General features: G+C 37.6%; 1 protein-coding gene across 1 annotated transcript in view; it reads left to right on the top strand.

Moving 5' to 3' along the window:
- LOC149411499 (semaphorin-2A-like) overlaps window positions 1–19,618 on the top strand; it is a 302,491-nt gene that overhangs the window by 44,853 nt on the left and 238,020 nt on the right. The window contains exon 5 of the mRNA XM_089646667.1: window positions 18,888–18,950. Coding sequence (XP_089502793.1) covers window positions 18,888–18,950 — 63 coding nt within the window. The remainder of the gene's footprint in view (window positions 1–18,887; window positions 18,951–19,618) is intronic.

Below are 19,618 nucleotides of genomic sequence, written 5' to 3'. Positions count from 1 at the left end.
ACACGACACAATAGGTACACCAACACTAATTTGCGATAGTGGCTTAAGCAATGTTATGATATTAAGACATAGCCATGGCCTCCGCATTCGCAAGGTTCTCAAATAGCAAGCCCGAGGTCTTGGAGTTAAGTGTAGTAAATTTTGATTTAATTAATTTTCTGTTATTTCACAGTTCCAGAGTGGAAGATACTATCAGTATCGCCCTGGTGTATGATCACCATTCTGAATTGAAATGTTGCTTGAAAGGGCTTTGGTCGTGTCTAGTGACCAGATCTTATAAGCCAGATTATTCTCCACCTTCCTATTCTCCATCTCCATCGCCTACCCATTACCTTCAGCCTCGCAGTCTACCCCAATTGAGGATGCCATAGTCTAATGGACATAGTTCTAATAAACGGTTGGGTGCAGTTGGAACTCGCGGTATCACACTAAAAATAGCCTTTATTCATTACGATTCACTACCCACTGCATTAATCTCGTGTAATATCTGTCCAAGTCTAATCAAATTTAAATAGAATCGCTGTTAGAAAATTAATCTTAAATATTCATACCCAATGCCATATCCTTGTACCTAGCTGTAGGTAAGTACATGACTAGTGATAAGCATTCGCTTCCATACGAGTAGCTGTTGGTAGATAGGCCAGCTCGCTAATAGCTACAGCTACAGTTACTTAGGTCTGCTGTCTGCACTTTCAAGTTAATTCAGTACGTGTAAGAAACCTGAAAGCCTTACAAAGAAGGTTAGATTGGCCGTTCATCAAGTCAGCAAGGCAGTAAGGAGGCAGTGGGACACACACCCCTAATCTTTAGGAACGTATGCAGGATTGTGCGCAGAAATGTAAGAGGGGGGATTGGGTATGGAAATTAGCTACCCTTCTCTCCTTTTCTCAAAAGAATGTAGAATGTAGAAAGGAAAGATTGAAAGCTTCAGGAAAAATTTAGCAATGTGGAATACACTATAAGAGCTCAATTCTAAAGAATGGTAGTGTGTTACGAAGAATGGAAATAAGGCACGTGTGGGAATATGTAGCGTTTGAATGTCCGGTGCAGTGAACACGCAAACTGCTCTATAGCTTTCAGTTTAACTATACGAGTATGTATTGTATGCAGCTGGTTATATTCTGGGTATAAATAATGCATCTGGCTGCCATGAGTGAGCACACACTAATTGTATGCAATGTGTAAGCGTGGACGAACTGACATTAGCTACATACCTCTAATTAAACGATACGCGTACTTCTCTTGTTATTTAGTAGAATAAATTAATTACGTTAATGAATGTTGTGACAAATTGGTGACCACACAGAAGCTGGAAAAAGCCCTGTATAAACATCTACTGGAGACATAGGAAGTAGATTTATTGGGATAATTTAAAATATTTGTTTTACTAAGGTACGATAAATTTTACTAAGAATAAGTCAAATGTTTGCATCGAATCTTCAACCATAAATGGAACTATGCAGGCGCAAAGCACTACTTAAATAGGTCCTTTCGATTTCAAACATCATTTTTATAAATTAGTAGTGGACCTCACATTGCTTCGCTGTTGCTAATGTCACTGTCGGGCATCTCAGACTTTTTCCACCATTCATTACTATATACCACAATATTATTGTTAAAAAACTACATTACATACGGTCGACTACTTTTCGAGTTTTGCGAGCATAAACATAATGAGGGCTGAATATTTTTATATATTAAGAATAACGCACCCAACTACTTCTAACTGTCGCATTTTTCAATTTTCTTGCACTGTAATTTGAATTTAACAAAATATTAGCAATCATTTTATTCAAAGCGCGGAGAATTATCGCTATGGGAGATGTTTGAGGAAGACCTATGTCCTAGTTGGGCACTAAAGACCTTAAGATGAAGACTTTTAAACATCGATGTAAGAATAGTATCTATCCTCTGTTATGTGTTAGTACGCCCTGTGGTTCGTTGAAATGGTCTTCTGTTTACCCATTTACGCACATAAAATCCCACGTGGCTAAAATTTTTTAATAAATATTGCAATCTGGTTTGATCGATCTATTTTATTCAGTTCGGACAACTCCTCGGGCTGAATCGGCCGACCGCGTCTTTTTCAGGCGGTAACAAATTGTAGGGGTGCAACTACTCTCAGCCGCTTAGCTTATACAATAGGGAAAGAAACAGAACGAAGGTGAAACTTATAATTATTTATCTAGTAGAAAACAATACGTAGTTTACGGACATGTCGCTTCTAAACCTTACCTCACAAATTTTGGAGTCCTTTAAGGGTCTAATTTAGGACCTCTATTATTTTCTATGTTTATTAATTACATAGCGCTGTCAATTAATAATTTTTTCGTTATTTGCTGACGACATTAAACTGTATACTGGAACAAAGATGAAATGGAATTCGTTTACAATTCGATATTGACTGCATAGTAGAGTGGAGTTATTGAAATAAACTTTACTTTAACAGCTGAAAGTGTGCAATTATGTTAACTATAAAATGTCTGGCACCACATTCAAACATTTTTTATTTTTTGTTTTTATTGTACAACAGAACATTCATTCCAGTTACAGTACAATTTTACATCACATCAGCATTTAGCTACTCTTTAGTGACTCTTCAATATTTTTTTATTGAACATATTTCTTATTGAACAGTGATATACGTCCAAATTCTTTGCTAGTTCGTTCAACAGCATCACTCCTCTCGTCATGCTATGCTTTTCCAGGACGTCCGTTTTGCCTTTTGGTACTCTGAATAAGTCATGGTATCGACTTCGGCTGTAGTGGTCTGGTACATATAAATCATAGCATCCCAAAACGAATGGGCTATCGATAAAATTGTTTCAAATTTTGAAAGATATAATAGCTAGACTTGCTTCAGTTGCAGTTCAGTTCTCGCCTAAGAGGTTAGAACATGCTACAATTTTGCTCCGCAATCTATTATTCTAAAATCGGTTCCGGTCAAGATTTCTACAAACGTTAAAGCGCCACCAGGTGTATTTTTTTACGGGCTATCCGCCTGTAATACTTTTCTTCCTGTGATTGTGTTTCTTTAGTTCTATAATAGTATTTAAGTGTCAAAAAACTAAAAATCTGCCCTAGTGGTGGTTTCTACCACATCCCCGGTATCCACTACCGATACTGGGTGAAAAGTTTCCATCTGAATCGTCTTGTTAAAATTCCCGGTGCTTTTGACACTTTTTTCTGAGTTTCTATAGTGATTTTCTTTTTATGTGCGGTGTTCCTCATCGATATACGATTTAAATGCACAGTTATAAGTGAATCTCGACGACACATACTTTATTCGACGCAGAATTTTTTTCTGCGTCTAGTGACCGTCGTGTTTTTTCTGTGGGTGTTATACTTTTTCTGCTAGTAGTGTTTTTGTGTGCGCCACGTGTCCATTTATTCTGGATCATTCCACGACAATTTACGTAAAGTGATGAAAGAACTTATAGGAGGACGCATCCTTTGCTTTGTAACATCGTGAAATTTAGACAATATTTTTCCTTTTTTGTATTGATAAGCATAAATTTTTTTCAAAGTGACAGTGACATTTCTTTTTCTAAAAATTTTCGATAATCATTCTGGAGTGGAGGTCTAGTAAAGTGTGAACATTTGAACATTAAATCTAAATTTCTGTTATCTTTCGGGGAGGGATACTAAATTTTTATACTCTCAGTCAAATTCCCTAAAAAATATTTTGTACCCAAAAATTAACATTTCTACACATCTAAAGGCAGTTTGAACAAAAAATTTTCCCCATTTTTTCCCCATTTTTGGGGTAAATTTACATTTACCCCATTTTTTCGTGAAAAATGCCGTCAGGCACAGTTTCGTCTGTAGATTCAGATGGCGGTTCTGAAAATCCAGTTTTACCTATGGGGGAAAGGGAAAAAATTATGGAACAAATAAAAGTCTTACTTAATCCTGGATCACCAAGACCCGGGCCTTCTAGGGTTCGGAAAAGGTACAAAACAAAATCCCAGAGGGACAAATCGGTTATTGACACTGATAGTGAACTGGGAACCAATCAACCACCCACTCGTCCCAATCCATTCTCGTCGGATAATCATGAGATGCCTTCCATTGTGCCCTCTACCACCCCTAATGTGGAAAACAAAAAACGCACTCGTTATAGCGACTCCCCGGGTAACCAGGAATGGAAGGCCATCCCAGCCTTGGATAAGTGCCAGAAAATAAGAGCAGTTTTGATGGACGGCTCCAATAAGTTAAATAAGGCGGACAAAAGCCTTATCAACACCACATTAGACGACTTGATGTCGGATATCACCAGACTGATGCTTGAGTTGAATACGCTCTCCACCAGGTCTTCTACCATTGATGAGATGCTTAGTGCACAGTCGACGCTCTCCACAAAACTGGATCAAGCTATTAAAAGTCGCACAGTCAGTTCTCACACTCCCATTCACAGGGAAACACTTTCCTACGCAAATGCTGCGGCTGGAATGCCAGCATCCAAAAAGATAGTTGTTAATGGCTTTGAGCGTCCAATTCCACAGAAGCCACTAACGGTCTTGGTTTATCCGCAAACTCCAGAGGGTAAAACATCGGAGGAAACCCTCAAGACCCTGGAGAAAATTTTGAACCCGAGGAAGGACGACTTCCAAATCGTACGCTCCAGGAAAATCAAAGGCGCTGGCATGGCGTTTCAAGCCAAGGACATCAAGGGCTGGAAAATATTAAAAAGGCCGAGGCAAAACTCGTGGCAAATGGTCTAAAGATGATCAACCCTCTTGGCCGTCTTCCGAAAATCGTTATTTATAATGTTCCTAAATGTGAACAATCTGCCGACCAGGAGCTTTTCTCCGAGATCTACGCAAGTAATTTATCTGGCCAGACTTCTTTGTCTTTGGAGGATCACCTTCGGACCATGCGACGAGTTTCGCTCTTCGGAAAACGGGACATCCCCACCATGAATATGGTGGTGACCTGTCATCCAGCTGCTCGAAAGGTCTTACTAGACAGCGGAATGTGCTTCCTTGGGTGGAATGCCTGTCGCACTCGCGATTATACAGGCGCGACCAGATGCTTTAAGTGTCAACAGTATGGTCATATTAGTAAGTCCTGCTCTCAGGAGAAAGAAACTTGTCGCCACTGCGCCGCTGTGGGACACAAACATGAGGATTGCCCCAAGAAGGCACTTCCCGCTGTCTGTGCCACTTGCACCCGTTTTAGGAAGACTGCTGATCATCCTACTGGGGATAGAGACTGTCCTGCACAGCTTGCAGCCATCAATGCACAAGTTAGAATGACAGATTATGGCTCCTGCTAATCTCCTCTCCCTAGGTCAGATTAACTTGCAGCGATCCCGGATGGCCACCCTGGACGCGCAGCGGGTCATGTCTGACCTCAACATTGACATCTTGCTTATTCAGGAGCAGTACACCTGGGAAGGTAAAACACCAATTGAATTTCCGGGAGCGGTACTCGAAGTCGGCTCATCGCCGGGGGCGGGTGTTCTGGTCAATACATCATTGATCAGCCCCCTCCTTCTGGCAGGGCTGTCTAATGAGTACCAAACCTGTGTATGTATTAAATTTGCTGACACTGAGATCTATCTGATCTCAGTCTATTTTAAATGGGGGAATCCGGTAGAACCACATATCCTGAGTCTGACGCGCGCCCTAAACGCGCTTAAAGGTCGTAACGTAGTTATCGGAGGGGACTTTAACGCTCGCTCTCCTCTTTGGTTTGACAATAATAAAAACCATTCAGAACGATCACGGACTGACGCCGTTGAAGACCTTATTGCTGCGCAAGGCCTTTGTATCGTTAACGAACAGAGTTCGTTCTTTACCTTTTCAAACACAATGGGAGAGAGCAACATTGATCTAACTCTTTGCTCTGGATCAGTTGCGGCCAGGATATCTAAATGGAGGGTCCATGAATGCGCAATAGTCTCGGATCATAGATTAATCACATTTACAATAGGTGTTAAGAAAACTGAAACTCCGAGATCCTCCTGGAATTTCAACACCTCTAGGGCGAATTGAGATAACTTTGGGGAGGCGCTACGAGATACATTAAGGGATTTTCATCACGTAGCAGCTAGTGATCCGGACAATTTGGGGAACTTTTTCAATTCTGCCGTTGTATCTGCGGCTGATTCCTCTCTGGGCAGATCAAACCCAAAGACGAAAATTAGAACGCCGTGGTGGTCACCTGAGCTGACTTCGCTAAAGGGGGCCTATAAAGGAGCCTATAGGGCCTTGGGACTGTCCAGGAGGGGATGCTGTACGGAGGAGGAGACAGCTACCCTTCAGGCAGCTCTCAGGAGATCCAGGGCAACTTTCAAACAGGCGGTTCTCCTTGCGAAACGAGCTGCTTGGCATGACTGGGTTAATAATGTGGGAAACGCCAACCCGTGGGAAATCCACAGCGCAATTGAAAAATCCGGGAAAGGATCGGATCGGTTTTTGTCTAGTCTCATTGGGATCACAGAAGGTAGGAATGCTGAGACGATAGATGTGGCCTCTACTCTCAATACACTTTTGGGCAAGTTAGTTCCTGTAGAATCAGTAATTGGGGAAAGTGACCACCATAAACAGGTTAGACTCCTGGCACGGCTTCCACCTAGAGACCTCGCCCAAGAGGATAGAGTCATTCCAGTCACTAGAGCAGAAATCGACCTAATAATTAAGGGTTTGGGTCCTAAGAAGGCACCAGGGCATGACAGACTTAATGGCGTGATAGCGAAGCAAGTCTGGATCCACGCTAGGGAGGAGCTCTTCCAAGTGATGGAAACGTGTTTGAGAAGAGGAATTTTCCCTTCTGAATGGAAGAGAGGCGTGCTCAGGGTCATACCAAAGGGGAATGGTAAGCCACTAACTGATGTCAAGGCCTATCGGCCCATCACCTTACTTCCAGTGCTTGGCAAGATCCTGGAAAAACTTATCCGGCATAGGCTACAACAATCACTCTCCCCGTCTAGTGATCTCCAATTTGGCTTCGTCTCCGGTAGATCCACCGTGCACGCCATTTCGTTTGCGCTTAACTGGGTGAAGGTTTGTACAAAGAGGTATGTAGTTGCAATCTTCCCCGATATTACTGGTGCCTTCGACTACGCATGGTGGGACATGATACGTATCAAGGTTAAAAATAGGAACTGCCCAAAAACCCTATTTAAATCAGTAGACAACTATTTATCGGGCCGAACTGTCATTATTTCTCATGGTGACACTGTTATTGAACGCGAGACCGATATGAGGTGTCCTCAAGGCTCCGTCCTAGCTCCTAAATTTTGGAATATAACCTTCGATGACTCCTCTAGGTTACCCTTACCTGAAGGATGTATCATGATCGACTATGCGGATGATAAAATGTATCTTGTCTCTGGGGACAGTAGAAGAGAAGTCGAATGTAAGGCTGGTGAAGGTCTGGACACCCTCCTTAAATGGGGGGAGAGGAATAAAATGACCTTCGCTCCCCAGAAGACTATGGGCCTCCTGATGAAGGGTTCTTTCAATAAGACAAGAAACCCTACCATCCGTATGGGAGACACTAATATCAAATTTGTGGATAACGTTAAATATTTAGGTGTCACTCTAGATCGATCGTCCTCCTTTCTGGCTCATGTCAAAGATGTATCCTGCAGGGCTCAGTCGCTGTTTCTGAAGCTTCGAAGAATCTCCACGGCAGAGTGGGGACTTCGCAGACCGGCTTTGCACGCTCTCTACAAGGGGGTATATGTTGCGCAAGTCGCATATGCCGCCTCTGTTTGGGAGCATCGCCTGGATAACTGTTTAATACTTCTTGCTCTCACTAGGGGTCAGCGCACTCCCCTGCTGGCACTATCTGGGGCATATCGAACCGTTGCTTCGGACGCTTTGCCAATTTTGGCTGGTATATTACCAATCGATCTAGAAATTAGGGAGGTGTTAACGAAGCAGCGATTAATCCGTGGATCCCCGGCCAACCACCTTGGTGTCATCCTGACACCGGGTGGACCAGGAACTCTCCCAGGACTGCTCCGAACGATGAGGGACCTGTCGCTCAAAGAGTGGCAGGTCCGTTGGGATAAGTCGAGCAAGGGAAGATGGACCTTCTCCTTCTTCCCTTCAGTTAAACTCAGAATGGAAGGGGCCTTCCTCAAACTGGACCATCACGTTACGCAGCTCCTTTCAGGACATGGGGAATTCAGGGGAAGGCTTCACAGCCTTGCCCTGTCCACCCACCCCAATTGCGCTTGTGGCAATAATTACCAGTCGGCCGAGCACATTCTGTGGCACTGTGAGATTTTGAAGGATGCCAGAGACGAAATGATAGACGGTCTGAATGTCCCCATTAGACCGGTGTGGAACACCGATCTTGTTTCTAACAGTGTGAATTTCGAATGTTTGAGGAAGTTTACTAGGATCTGGGTTGAGAGATGGCCTGTGCTTAGAGTCGTTGACTAGTGTAATAATTGGGAACCCCCGGTGTACTGCTCCTGCTCCATGACTTATTATTTTACAACTCTTTCATTATTGTATATGCTATTCTGTTTTTCTTATTTTATTATTCTTATCTTATTTCTTTTTTTTTACTGTACCAGCTGTTGCAGATGATTTCCATTCGTTTATATATATATATTTTTTTTTTAATTAACTTGTCTTGTACTTTTTAATTCTTATTTTCTGTTTTATTTTCATATGTTTCTTTTTCCCTGTCTAAGGTTAACACACTGTTTTTCTTTTTACAGACACTGTAAGCACTCTTATATATCTGTGTTTACTAATTATCTCTCTTACTTTATTTTGTTATCATATTCAATACTTACTGTCCTCTTTACAGACCATGCAGATCTTATTTTTACACCTTTACTTTTGTTTTTACTTATTTACCGTTGCCCTTATGTGGCACTTTTTGGATTGATTATTGTTTTTCATTTTTCCTCTTATTTTCTCTTCCTTTTACATGTATTTTTTCCGGTTCTCTTTTCTTTTTTTTTAGTAACAGCAACGAGTTTACAGGCGAGAACTGAACTCCGTTGTCTGTTTTGTTTTGTTTATTTCCCCCATTAGGGGTTGGATAACGGGCCTCGTCCCCGCATGCACGACTGGAGCTTCTTATTATTCTTTCTTACCGGGGGACTCCGCCAATCACCTGCGCCACCCCTGATGAGCGTTGGTGGTCAGAGGGGTGACTGTGCGGGCTGGGGTAACCTCCACCCTGCCTCCGACCTCCTGACGCTTCTTTCCCCTAGGTTCTTTAGGGTTTTATCCCTCTTTTTCCAATACTTATCTTCAGGGCACCACCGGGTGGTTGGCTAAGGGGTGTGGAAGTCCTGACCTGCACCAGTCGCCCCAACCACCACCAATTTCTCAACAGGACTGCCAGTCGTGGTTCGGCGAAACTCCCCCTTCACTCTATTGTTTATTTTACTTTTATGTGTTTACAGGTACTGGAGTGTGGGTCCCCTTCACCAACTATCTGCCTGACACTTAATCTTGATTTTTTTGTTGTTTATTTTTCTGTGTTGTCCTTAGTTTAGTACTTGTAAGCGCTTGCATACCGCTTCATAACACCGTATGCGGGGACTTTGAAGGCCTAGCTTCATTTATATAAATTGTAGAGCCTTTTATTCAAAAAAATTAGATTCATGCGAGAGCTCCGAAGGGGTGACCATAAGTCACCTATACCGGGGTGGGACAGGGTGGGTGTACCTTCAAAGCTAGACTTGCTTTCCGCCTAGTTTCCAGACTCACAGAATTAGTTTCCTCAAGTAATTCGATATGGTGCATGAACCTTGGATAGGTTCCATGCGTCCGCATATACACATACCTGAGAAATTTCTTCTGGATTTGCTCTATCATATCAATGTACTTCTGGTGGTACGGTGCCCAAACATCGCTCGCATACCCAAGCTTGCTTCTCAGTATGCCATCGAACAATGCTAACGTAGGATCTTGGTTATTGAACTGCTTGCATGTCCTAATGACGAACCCAAGATGTTTGTTGCAAGACTTACTGAGCTGCGATATATGGTCAGAGAATTTCAGTTCGGGATTCAAGACGATACCGAGATCTTTTACGGAATTCACACGTGATAGTTTTTCGCCTTTTATCTTATAATCGTAAAATAAAGTATTTAGAGAACGAGTGTAAGACATAGTAAAATATTTTTTGTATTGAAATCTAATTTGTTTATCGACGACCACTTATTGGGAACTTATTTCCATCAGAATTTTAATGTCATCCGCAAACAGTAGACATTTACTATTCTTAACATAGTGTCGGATGTCATTTATTAGTATTGGAAACAACTTATAAATTTAGCAATCACTTTACATGCGCCTGATGTTTTGTTTTCATATCGGTGTGCAACACTGCCATGCAAATGCTAGTATTTGTAATCTACAACGCAAAGTCTTTTTCTAATATGGCAATCATAAAAATTCTTTATTTTACGCTGGCTCGTAGCATTCTCGGGATTGGCGCAGTAATTTGGAGACCCGAAGATGCCATACACTAAAATGATATATAAAAGGTGCAAAAAAAGTTAATGCGATACCTTTACATGTTAAAGTTAGGGTACTACCCCTTTTTATGTCCCTCTGACTAGATCGTCTAGACTCTAGACGTTAGGAAAAAAACGGCAAAGGTAGTACTAGCACATAAACTACTCAACGGACACTTTTGCGATCCTGATGTTCTGGAGCGTATTTCACGATAACTTCACCAGAGCTAGGTAGCACATTATGACAATCGCGACTTCACTTCTTGAATTTTTAATAGTATGGTAATTTTGTTGCTTGAATTGACCATTGAAGAATTTGTGGAAAACTACTGAGACACAGTTGTTTCTCAAAAATTCACGTGTAACATCAAATAACCGTCCAAATAACCCCGCTAAACACCCGCATACCCAATTTATACCATGTATAACAAGTTTCTTGTTAACTGGTTAAGTTATTTTTGAAAATAATATCAATACAATTGTTATGCAAAAACTAATTACTCATGAAATTAATTTAATTTAATTCTCTCAATAGAAAAAAATCACAAAATAAGCTCTGAAAATTCTTTAAAAAAGGTTTTATTCTGTTATTTAATATATTATAGGCCTGAAAAAAATCTTTATATGCAACAAAAGCATTTATGGAGAGATTTTTGCTCTTTTTCAAACGAGTCGTGTTTTATTAAATATTTTCACCATTTTCATATATTCATTATAATATACGATTATATATATATATATATTTTAATATTAGCGCGCTCCCCCATTCGTACTCATTCGTATTTATAAATCTCCCTTTCAAACCATCTTTGATGCCGATTCTAGGTTCGTTTCAAAATTCTATCAAATTGTAATAGGCTGAAAAGCTTAAAAAAATGATAGTTAACTTCATCCGCTGATCAAAATTTATTGAAAAACTGAAACGGAAGTAGAATCGGCATTCAAGATCCTTTAAGTTTAAATATTGACAGTTGTCAAAAAGCACAGTGACGCTGAGTGGCCATTTGATAACAATGCAGGTTTGAATTTTTGTGAAATAACTGGGTCTTAGATTTAAATTTAAATAAAAAACATTCAAAATTTCATTCATTTAAATATTTTTTCTCGTAATCTACATTCCTCAACCGAGATACTTACCCATCGTGCCTGGAAGGAGCACTTTGATCACCGAACTTCTCGAGATATCTGTCCCTAAAGTTTCTGTTGGAAGAAAGGCACCCTTACGTCATTATGTGGGCTTAAAAAAACTCAACCTCTAATATTCGACTTCGCGACACAGTTTTCTTACAGACATGTCCTCCAATGTACGTTCACCCTTACCAACCCCTTTAAACATTGACGTGGGTAGCCGAAGTTAGTAAATATTAAAGCAGACATTCCAACGCGAGCTTCAACCTGACGGGAATACATTTTCAGAATTAAAAAAAATTAAAATCGTTAATTTTATATTTAGTGAAGGCAAAAAAATTAAGAGTTTTTAGAGGCTTGTAGGAATATAATGAATAATATTTTTTAGATGACACAGATATTCTAAAATTAAAATCGTGTGAGGCATCTAAACGTAGGGACCTTAAACAAACTGTGTACTCAAATGTATTTCTTTTTTAAATGTTCAATGCCAACAGAGTTCAGAATTTAACTAATTAACCAATAGTTTAATCGCTTTATAAGAAGAAAATTTGAAAAAAGTATTTTCTTTCTTAAGAAGTCAAAATCACAGAACTCATTACGTATAACTCATTACTGCGAACTTACCAAATACAAGAGGTCCATAAAATAATATTTCTCTGATGGTTTGTGAATGATGTTGTGTCTCTATTGTTTATATTTCTATTATGTTTTGATTTATATCTACAACCTCTCTCCATGGCTATAAATGTATTGAAAAATGTTCCGTTTTGTAATTTTTTTGTGTTAAATAATATGTATTTTGTTTTGTCTAAATTTTTGAATTCATACTCCTCTCTTACATATTTAATTTACTTATTACTTACTTATTCCTTATTATGCTGTCTCAGTAGAATTAAAATCACAAGGAGGAAATCTATAATTGATTTTATTTTGGCTATATAATACTTATGTACAAACTGAAATAAATGTAAACTGTCGATTTCCCGAAAATTAATAAATAAAATAAAAAAAGTATTGAAGATCTTACAAAAAGTATCGATCGATATAAAGAAAGGGGAAAATATATTGACTGGTATAATACATCTATGGGAAAATATATTGACTGGTATAATACATCTATGGGAAAATATATTGACTGGCATAATACATCTATGGGAAAATATATTGACTGGTATAATACATCAACGGAAAAAAATTGATTGGTATAATACATCAATGAGAAAATAGGATAAAATTTAAAGAAAAAGTGACGAAATAATACGTAAAATATGAATAATATGTGAAATTTGATTCGTAATTTTAAATACCCACTGTACTTAGTTTTTAATTTAATGGTAAAAAACAAAGTGATTGTTCAATGTCAGCATGTGTGTAACAACTGTACATATTATGCACTATTTTAAGTTAAATAAATAAACTTTGAAATATATATTATTTAAGGTTTTTTTTAAATCTTCATAGAAAAAATCACGTTTGCTTAAAGGTCACTTTGCCCTGGACAGGTAGGCCCTTAAGAAATTTAATTATCTAATCCTAAGTCTGACTTTGGCAGGCTCAGAATCTGAAAGTTCAAACTGGAAAATTAATTCAAATTTATTTCAGACACGGAAAAACTGTTCATAATGCTTTTAAAAGATTTTGAATACTAATTTACCAAAACCTCGAGTGCTTGCGAGAATATACATTGTGCGACGAAGTTACGATGACATTTTTTTTCTTTGTTTAGAGATGTTTATGACATCTTCAATAAATTATTACTCTCAATAGTTTAATATTTCTTAAAATAGACCTGACTCAGAGGAATCCTGCCGGTGACTGCCTCTCTCAATGAATCTCTTAGCATATTTACTCACCTACGGAGACCAATGCAGACCCACGCTGGCCCCATCGTCCCGCCGGCATATCCGGAAAAGTGCTCTTTACTTAAGAGGAGCCTCAGGACACCTGCCAGGGCAATGTCCGTCCCGAGGACCGCGACGACTCCCCGGTCATAGTACTACCAGGCGCCCACCAGCTCGCAATGAGCCCCATCCGATATATGTATGTTTATTCCCTGTCTTCCCATAAGTATATATTAACATAAAAACAGACACACACACACACACCTCAAAATGCAGGACATCATACACCGATGTTACTGAAGGCCGCCTACGTTTCAAGTTGACTGACGGCCGCTCCCTCCTGGATATGGTTTTCTGCGGTTTTCCATATTCCCACAGGAAAATGGGGAGGGATTTCAACAATCAGACGCAACTGAATCCCCCCCCCGATCCCAACATAATTTTTGTAACAATTATTTTATAAGCAATAATTATTAGCCTGAAACACTCATCTACATTGAAAAATCTCCTGATAAATACATGACGCCAACGGGACTTGAACCCGTGTCCTTTCGATTTCCGGTCGACAGCTCTGACCACTGAGCTATGGGGGCTTATCTCTTGTCCGCGAAATACTTCAATATATACTAGTGTTTCATTCAACAATTACTGCTTGATACATTTTTTCACCTGAAACAACCAACTTTATTTTATATGAGAAAGGCATTGTAAGTGCTAACTCTCTCACTAGATGGCGTCGAGACAAATTGACTTTTTTTTTTGTTTTTAAATAAAAAATAATTGTTAACCTTTGTTCTATGCATAAAAAATCTTGTCTTAAACATTAGTTTACCAAAAAAATAATAAATATTTTTTGTGTTAACAAACAGACATGTGTGTAGTAGGGCCGCTGTCGGCTGCTGGTTGATGCTCATGCTGGAAAAAACATTTTCCCTACCAATAAAACACAAGGCCTCTAAGTCTATTACAGCCAGGTAACATTTAAAACACCAATATGAGGTAAAAATTGTGAGGCGCATATGACACCGTTAAATTTGTATAAAGAACATTGACTTTAAATTCAGTAAATTTAAATGATTCACCACTTCATGGAAAATAAGAATCTAAAAAATTAAAAAAAACCTTAGATTACACATCTGCCCTGATGATGGACACTGCAATGCTGTCCATAACGTTGGCTAAAGAGGGAGATAGCGCAACACGTCATAATACCCCAAAAACAAATCGCTATAATATTATAATATTATACCTATAAAATAAACGAATAATTAGTTTACTTACAACACGTTCAAATGCTACTAAATTATAATGTTTTGAGATGAAGCAGGCATGACTGCAAATATTTGTATTGAATATAAAAATGGATTGTCCACACTACTCTGCTGACTGACTATAAAAAATGCATAGATTATTTCAAATTAGAAACATTATATGAACGTCGTGACAAAAATGACATCCATTTATAAAACAACATGTAGAAAATTACCCCTTGGCCACAATTAAAATCAATATCAACCACCGTCTACTAAGGAACCCCGAAACTTTCCACAGAACCAACTTTACCTTCTCCCAACCTTTTGTGCTTCGACTATATGACATCCACTGTATTGGCAAGATTTCGGATATATTTGGCCATAGCAACTTGTTCTTACTTGAATCAAACCTGTTGTCTCTCATTGTTGTAACAAATTGTTTTTGTTGTTTTACATGCTTATTGTTTTATGTTTACATATTGTTGTAGGTGCAAGGTTATTGGAGGGGTATATATTTTTTAATGTTAAAACATTCACATTAATTCACATCCGTTCACATTAATTAAATAACATATAACAATTGGCGCCGCCTTTTTTTAACTTTAATTCGTGTGAAAGTAAAGTTTTCTTGTGTCTGCAATCATTTGTGCTGTAAACGGAAATCGAAAGTTACTGGAGTGACTTGCAGTTTTGGCAAATTTAAACGCTCAGGATTAAGGAGAATTCTCGGAGCTATTCGTTTCCGTGGCTACTGACTGTGGATTGACATTGGATTGACGGGATAGACTGTGAAAAAGAAAGAATTTTTATTCTTTAAGAAGAACAAGACAACAATCAGACAATCCGGTGGTAGATTATTGGATCATCCATTTGTGGGACAATCTGAGGACTGAGAACTTTGGGGCTAACTGCGGACTATTGAAGGTTTTTGACGGAGGACGAGAAATCCGGCCAGGAACCAGAAATCCAAAGTAACAAGATCCGGACGGGATCGAGAAAAATCTCAAGAGCACCTAAGATAAGTTTTTTCTGTTTTTTTGAGAGGGATTTATTGTTATTGTTATTGCCGTTGTTTTTTTTCCGGGGGAATCATGGAATCAGGTAGAATTCCATTTTTCAATCATCTCTACGGAGACTGGAGAATCTTCCGACTCCGATTAGAGCAATTTTTTGTATCCATGATGAGAAAGCGAGTGCGGAGAAAAAACGGGCTTTTCTTTTAAATATCCTTGAATCAGAAACGTTGACCTTACTAGTTAATCTGTGTTTTCCAAGTAAAATAACGGACTTGTCATTTGATAAACTTTTAGCGATGTTAGACAAACATTGTAACAAAAATCGCTCTATTTTTAAGGAAAGGGAGAATTACCAACCCTCGGGTAGTGAACAGTATAGATAAATCCACACTTAATTTATTGTAACGTAAATACACGCAATTAAGAGTAAAGAACCTTTTACTTAATCAAGAGTTCCCAACACATACTAAATCTGCTAGTAAGCAGAGATATAACAAATCCTTGCCTTCTTCTGTTTTGAGATTAAAATGAACCGTACTTTTTTTCGATATTATCAGACCATGAAATAATGTGAGCTAAATTCACCCACGCAATAAACAAGACAGTAAGAAACATACATTGAAAAACTCGCCTGCATCCTAACCATTTCTAACAGATTAACATAACAGCTGTTACAAATGATACTAATAAGCCTTAAAGGCCAAATATTTTTCACATAAATTTAAGAGAAAAAAAGGATGTACATATGTCAACAAGAAAAATATTTTATGCGAACAAATGGGAGAAAGTACTCAATATCTCTTAGTAAATGATTTTTAGAGAATACAGGGATAATAATCAATCTATTTGAAAATGTTGTTAAACAGAAAAATGAGAAAGTACATTATATATGAAAGAAATATATAGTATGTAGTTTGTTGTTTTTTGTAGGAAAAATTCAATTTTCTACTAAAAGTACTGCATGGAACAAAAAATAATATGTCGGAATCCTTCAGGTTTTGATTTTGATAAACATTTCGCACATTCTTCAGATTGGATTCCTGACATCAGCATTTGTGCGTGACCGGCTAATGTGGAAGTCGTTAAACGTAGTTGTTCTGGGTGGTATTTTAAAGTTAATTAGTTTGAGTAAGTCAGGACAGTCGATTATATTATTGCAGACTTTTTACAGGGTCATGATAACAAGTTATGTTAGTCGGTTAGAGAAAGTGGAGACGTTATATTTCGTTATAGCATATTTATGTATCCCGCTGCAGAGGCACTGCAGAAATTTCTTTTGGATGCTTTCAATATTGTCTTTATAAATACCGTAAAGTGGAGTCCATATGGAGGAGCAATATTCAAGATGAGAACGGACCAGCGTATAGTAAAGGAAAAGGCCTCGATCCATGCTGGTGAATAAGATATTAACAAATAATTAAATTACTCACCGTAGATTTGCCTTCGATAAACCCGTGTTGTTGGTCTGTAATTTTGATGTCAAGCTCGGGATATATATTGTCGTGGACAAGTCTTTCAAAGAGTTACTAATCGCCGAGAGAAAGAATCTATAGTTTTCTACTTTTTGACGCGAATCACCTTTGTGGACCAGTGTGATATAGGCTAACTTCCACCTGTCAGGGAAAACTACAATAAGACATTTATTAAGGTAAACTGCACCCACAGTGAAGACGCAGCAGATCTTAACCATCTGCTATATATGTAGATTATTATAGATTTATGTAATTCAGTTTGATATTGGTAATTGATGACAATAAAAGAGAACTTTTAATTTGTATTTGTTTGATTTGACTAATTATTGCACGACTTTTGTTGATGATCCATTGTTTGGCGAAGATTTAATTTTTTTTACATTGTCTTGGTTTGTCAAGTAGGTCAATTTCTTAATCCAAATGTTGTGTTTGTTTTAGGTATTTGTAAAAGTTTGTTCTTTTTAAACCGTGTGTTTTGTAAATTTATAGGATATTGCGAGCTTAACAAAACACTATGTTATGAAATTTTCACAGCCATTTTTGTTAGAATTTTAAACCAAATGCGACTTTAATTAAATCTTGAAAAATCATTTCCGTCCTGAAAATATGAGAATTTAAATAATTTATTTAAAACAGCAATATTATTATAGCGCTACCCTCTTTGTTGACTTCAAAACTTATTTGTGTCGCAAGTTGAAAACAAATTAATTCATCTTGCCGAGTGGTGGTGTGGTACAGCGGCGTGTATTTCGAACAGGATTTGTGCCGTGTATTCCTTGTAACAACTAACCTAGTTTTACGGTAAGCCACCCTTACTCACTGTTTAATTGTTAATCCATCATTATAGGGGAAGTCAATAGGTACAGTAGACTGGCTCACTTCAATGGCAAATACATCTTTCCCTTGGGAAACGCACACTCTTTCGTTACCTGCAATATTGCCTTACAATTTTGTTGCTGTGTTGATTACCGGTTAAAATAATTCATTTGTAATAATACGTACGCTCAAAGTTAAAAATAATCATTAAATAAATTATCATTATTTAATGCACGTTTATTTCAAATTTTATTTACAAGTGATACAATTATCAGCGAATATAATGAAAAATATGAAGGATTGTTTCCATATTGTACATACTACAACAAATGGTTTGCATTATTCTGGAGCGTGTGAGTGAATTATTCTAAATGTGTATCTATATTGCTACGTTTCGTAAACTACTATTTGAACTGAATTAGAACAATTCACTAAAATTCTAAGTTAATTTTCAAGTTCTATTCTATTCTAGTTCTATTATTACATCACTATTGTTCAGTTGTTTCACATAACTGAAATAACTTGAAAGAACACATAACTTAAAAATTAACTTAGAAATTTGATTAATTATTGTTATTATAGGAGTCATAAATAATTTCTTGGTTTATTTATTACTAGCTGACGGTAACCCGGCGTTGCTCGAATTTTCTTTAATATTGTATTTACTTTACTGTATTATATACATATGTAAACCTTCCGGAAGAGATTGATAAATGATATTGAAAACCTTATCAGTCTACGTTGCACAGTTTAGAAGAACTAAGCACACAAACAAACAGACGCGGATAGTGACTATGTTTTATACTATTTGGAGATATTTTGAATAAATTCTATACCTACCCACTACCTTATTGTATGATCCACGAGACTGTAGATATGTGAACTTTTCGTAATAGTGCATACTTTATTTTCAGATGGATTCCATTTTCCTCGAAGCTACCGATACAACGGAGTGCATTCTTAGCGGGAAGTCGGAGGTAAGTCCTTGTTAAACTAACATTATCACTTACTAAATTATTTCAATTAATTGTTAAATTAATCTATCCACCTGTTAAATTAGCTTAAAATAACTTGTCAAATTTACTTGACTATCTTTGATTTTTTAATAATGCCTAATCCCTAGTAACTTTTCAGTTTCATATTTTTGTGAGAGAGCACACTATTGATTATTTTATTTTAAATGTAGGTTCCATGTTGTGACTAAAGATAATAGAATACGAGGTTGTAACAATGAGAAAATGGCGAACTGTGTAGTGCAGGTAGGTACATACGTAATTTACAGAATACAAGTCGAAGAATTTGAAATGTCAGTGTCAAGCAAAAGTAGAATATAATAAATAAAAACATAAATATTATTATTATTTTTCGGAATAACTTATTGAGTAAAACCTCAAATTATAATATTTAAATAATGAAGACAATATTGTCTTCATTATATAAATATTATTATATGAAAGCTCATCCATTTGTTAACGATTACAAATTTTCGGTTGTGTGTCTCTGTGTAACTCCCCATTTAATAAACTCTAGAAATTTTGCTTTGAATATTGTCATCGTTTTTAAAATTAGAATTGTTTGGAATATTCAGACTGGTGATAATATAACTATATTTTTAAATACTTTTGAAAGCAGTTCTAACATTGTG

Source organism: Hesperophylax consimilis, chromosome 25, assembly GCF_061612785.1.
Source record: "Hesperophylax consimilis isolate HC1 chromosome 25, BYU_Hcon_1.0, whole genome shotgun sequence".
Lineage (NCBI taxonomy): Eukaryota > Metazoa > Arthropoda > Insecta > Trichoptera > Limnephilidae > Hesperophylax > Hesperophylax consimilis.
Note: the sequence above shows the minus strand (reverse complement) of the source record. Positions and strands in the feature narration are given on the sequence as shown.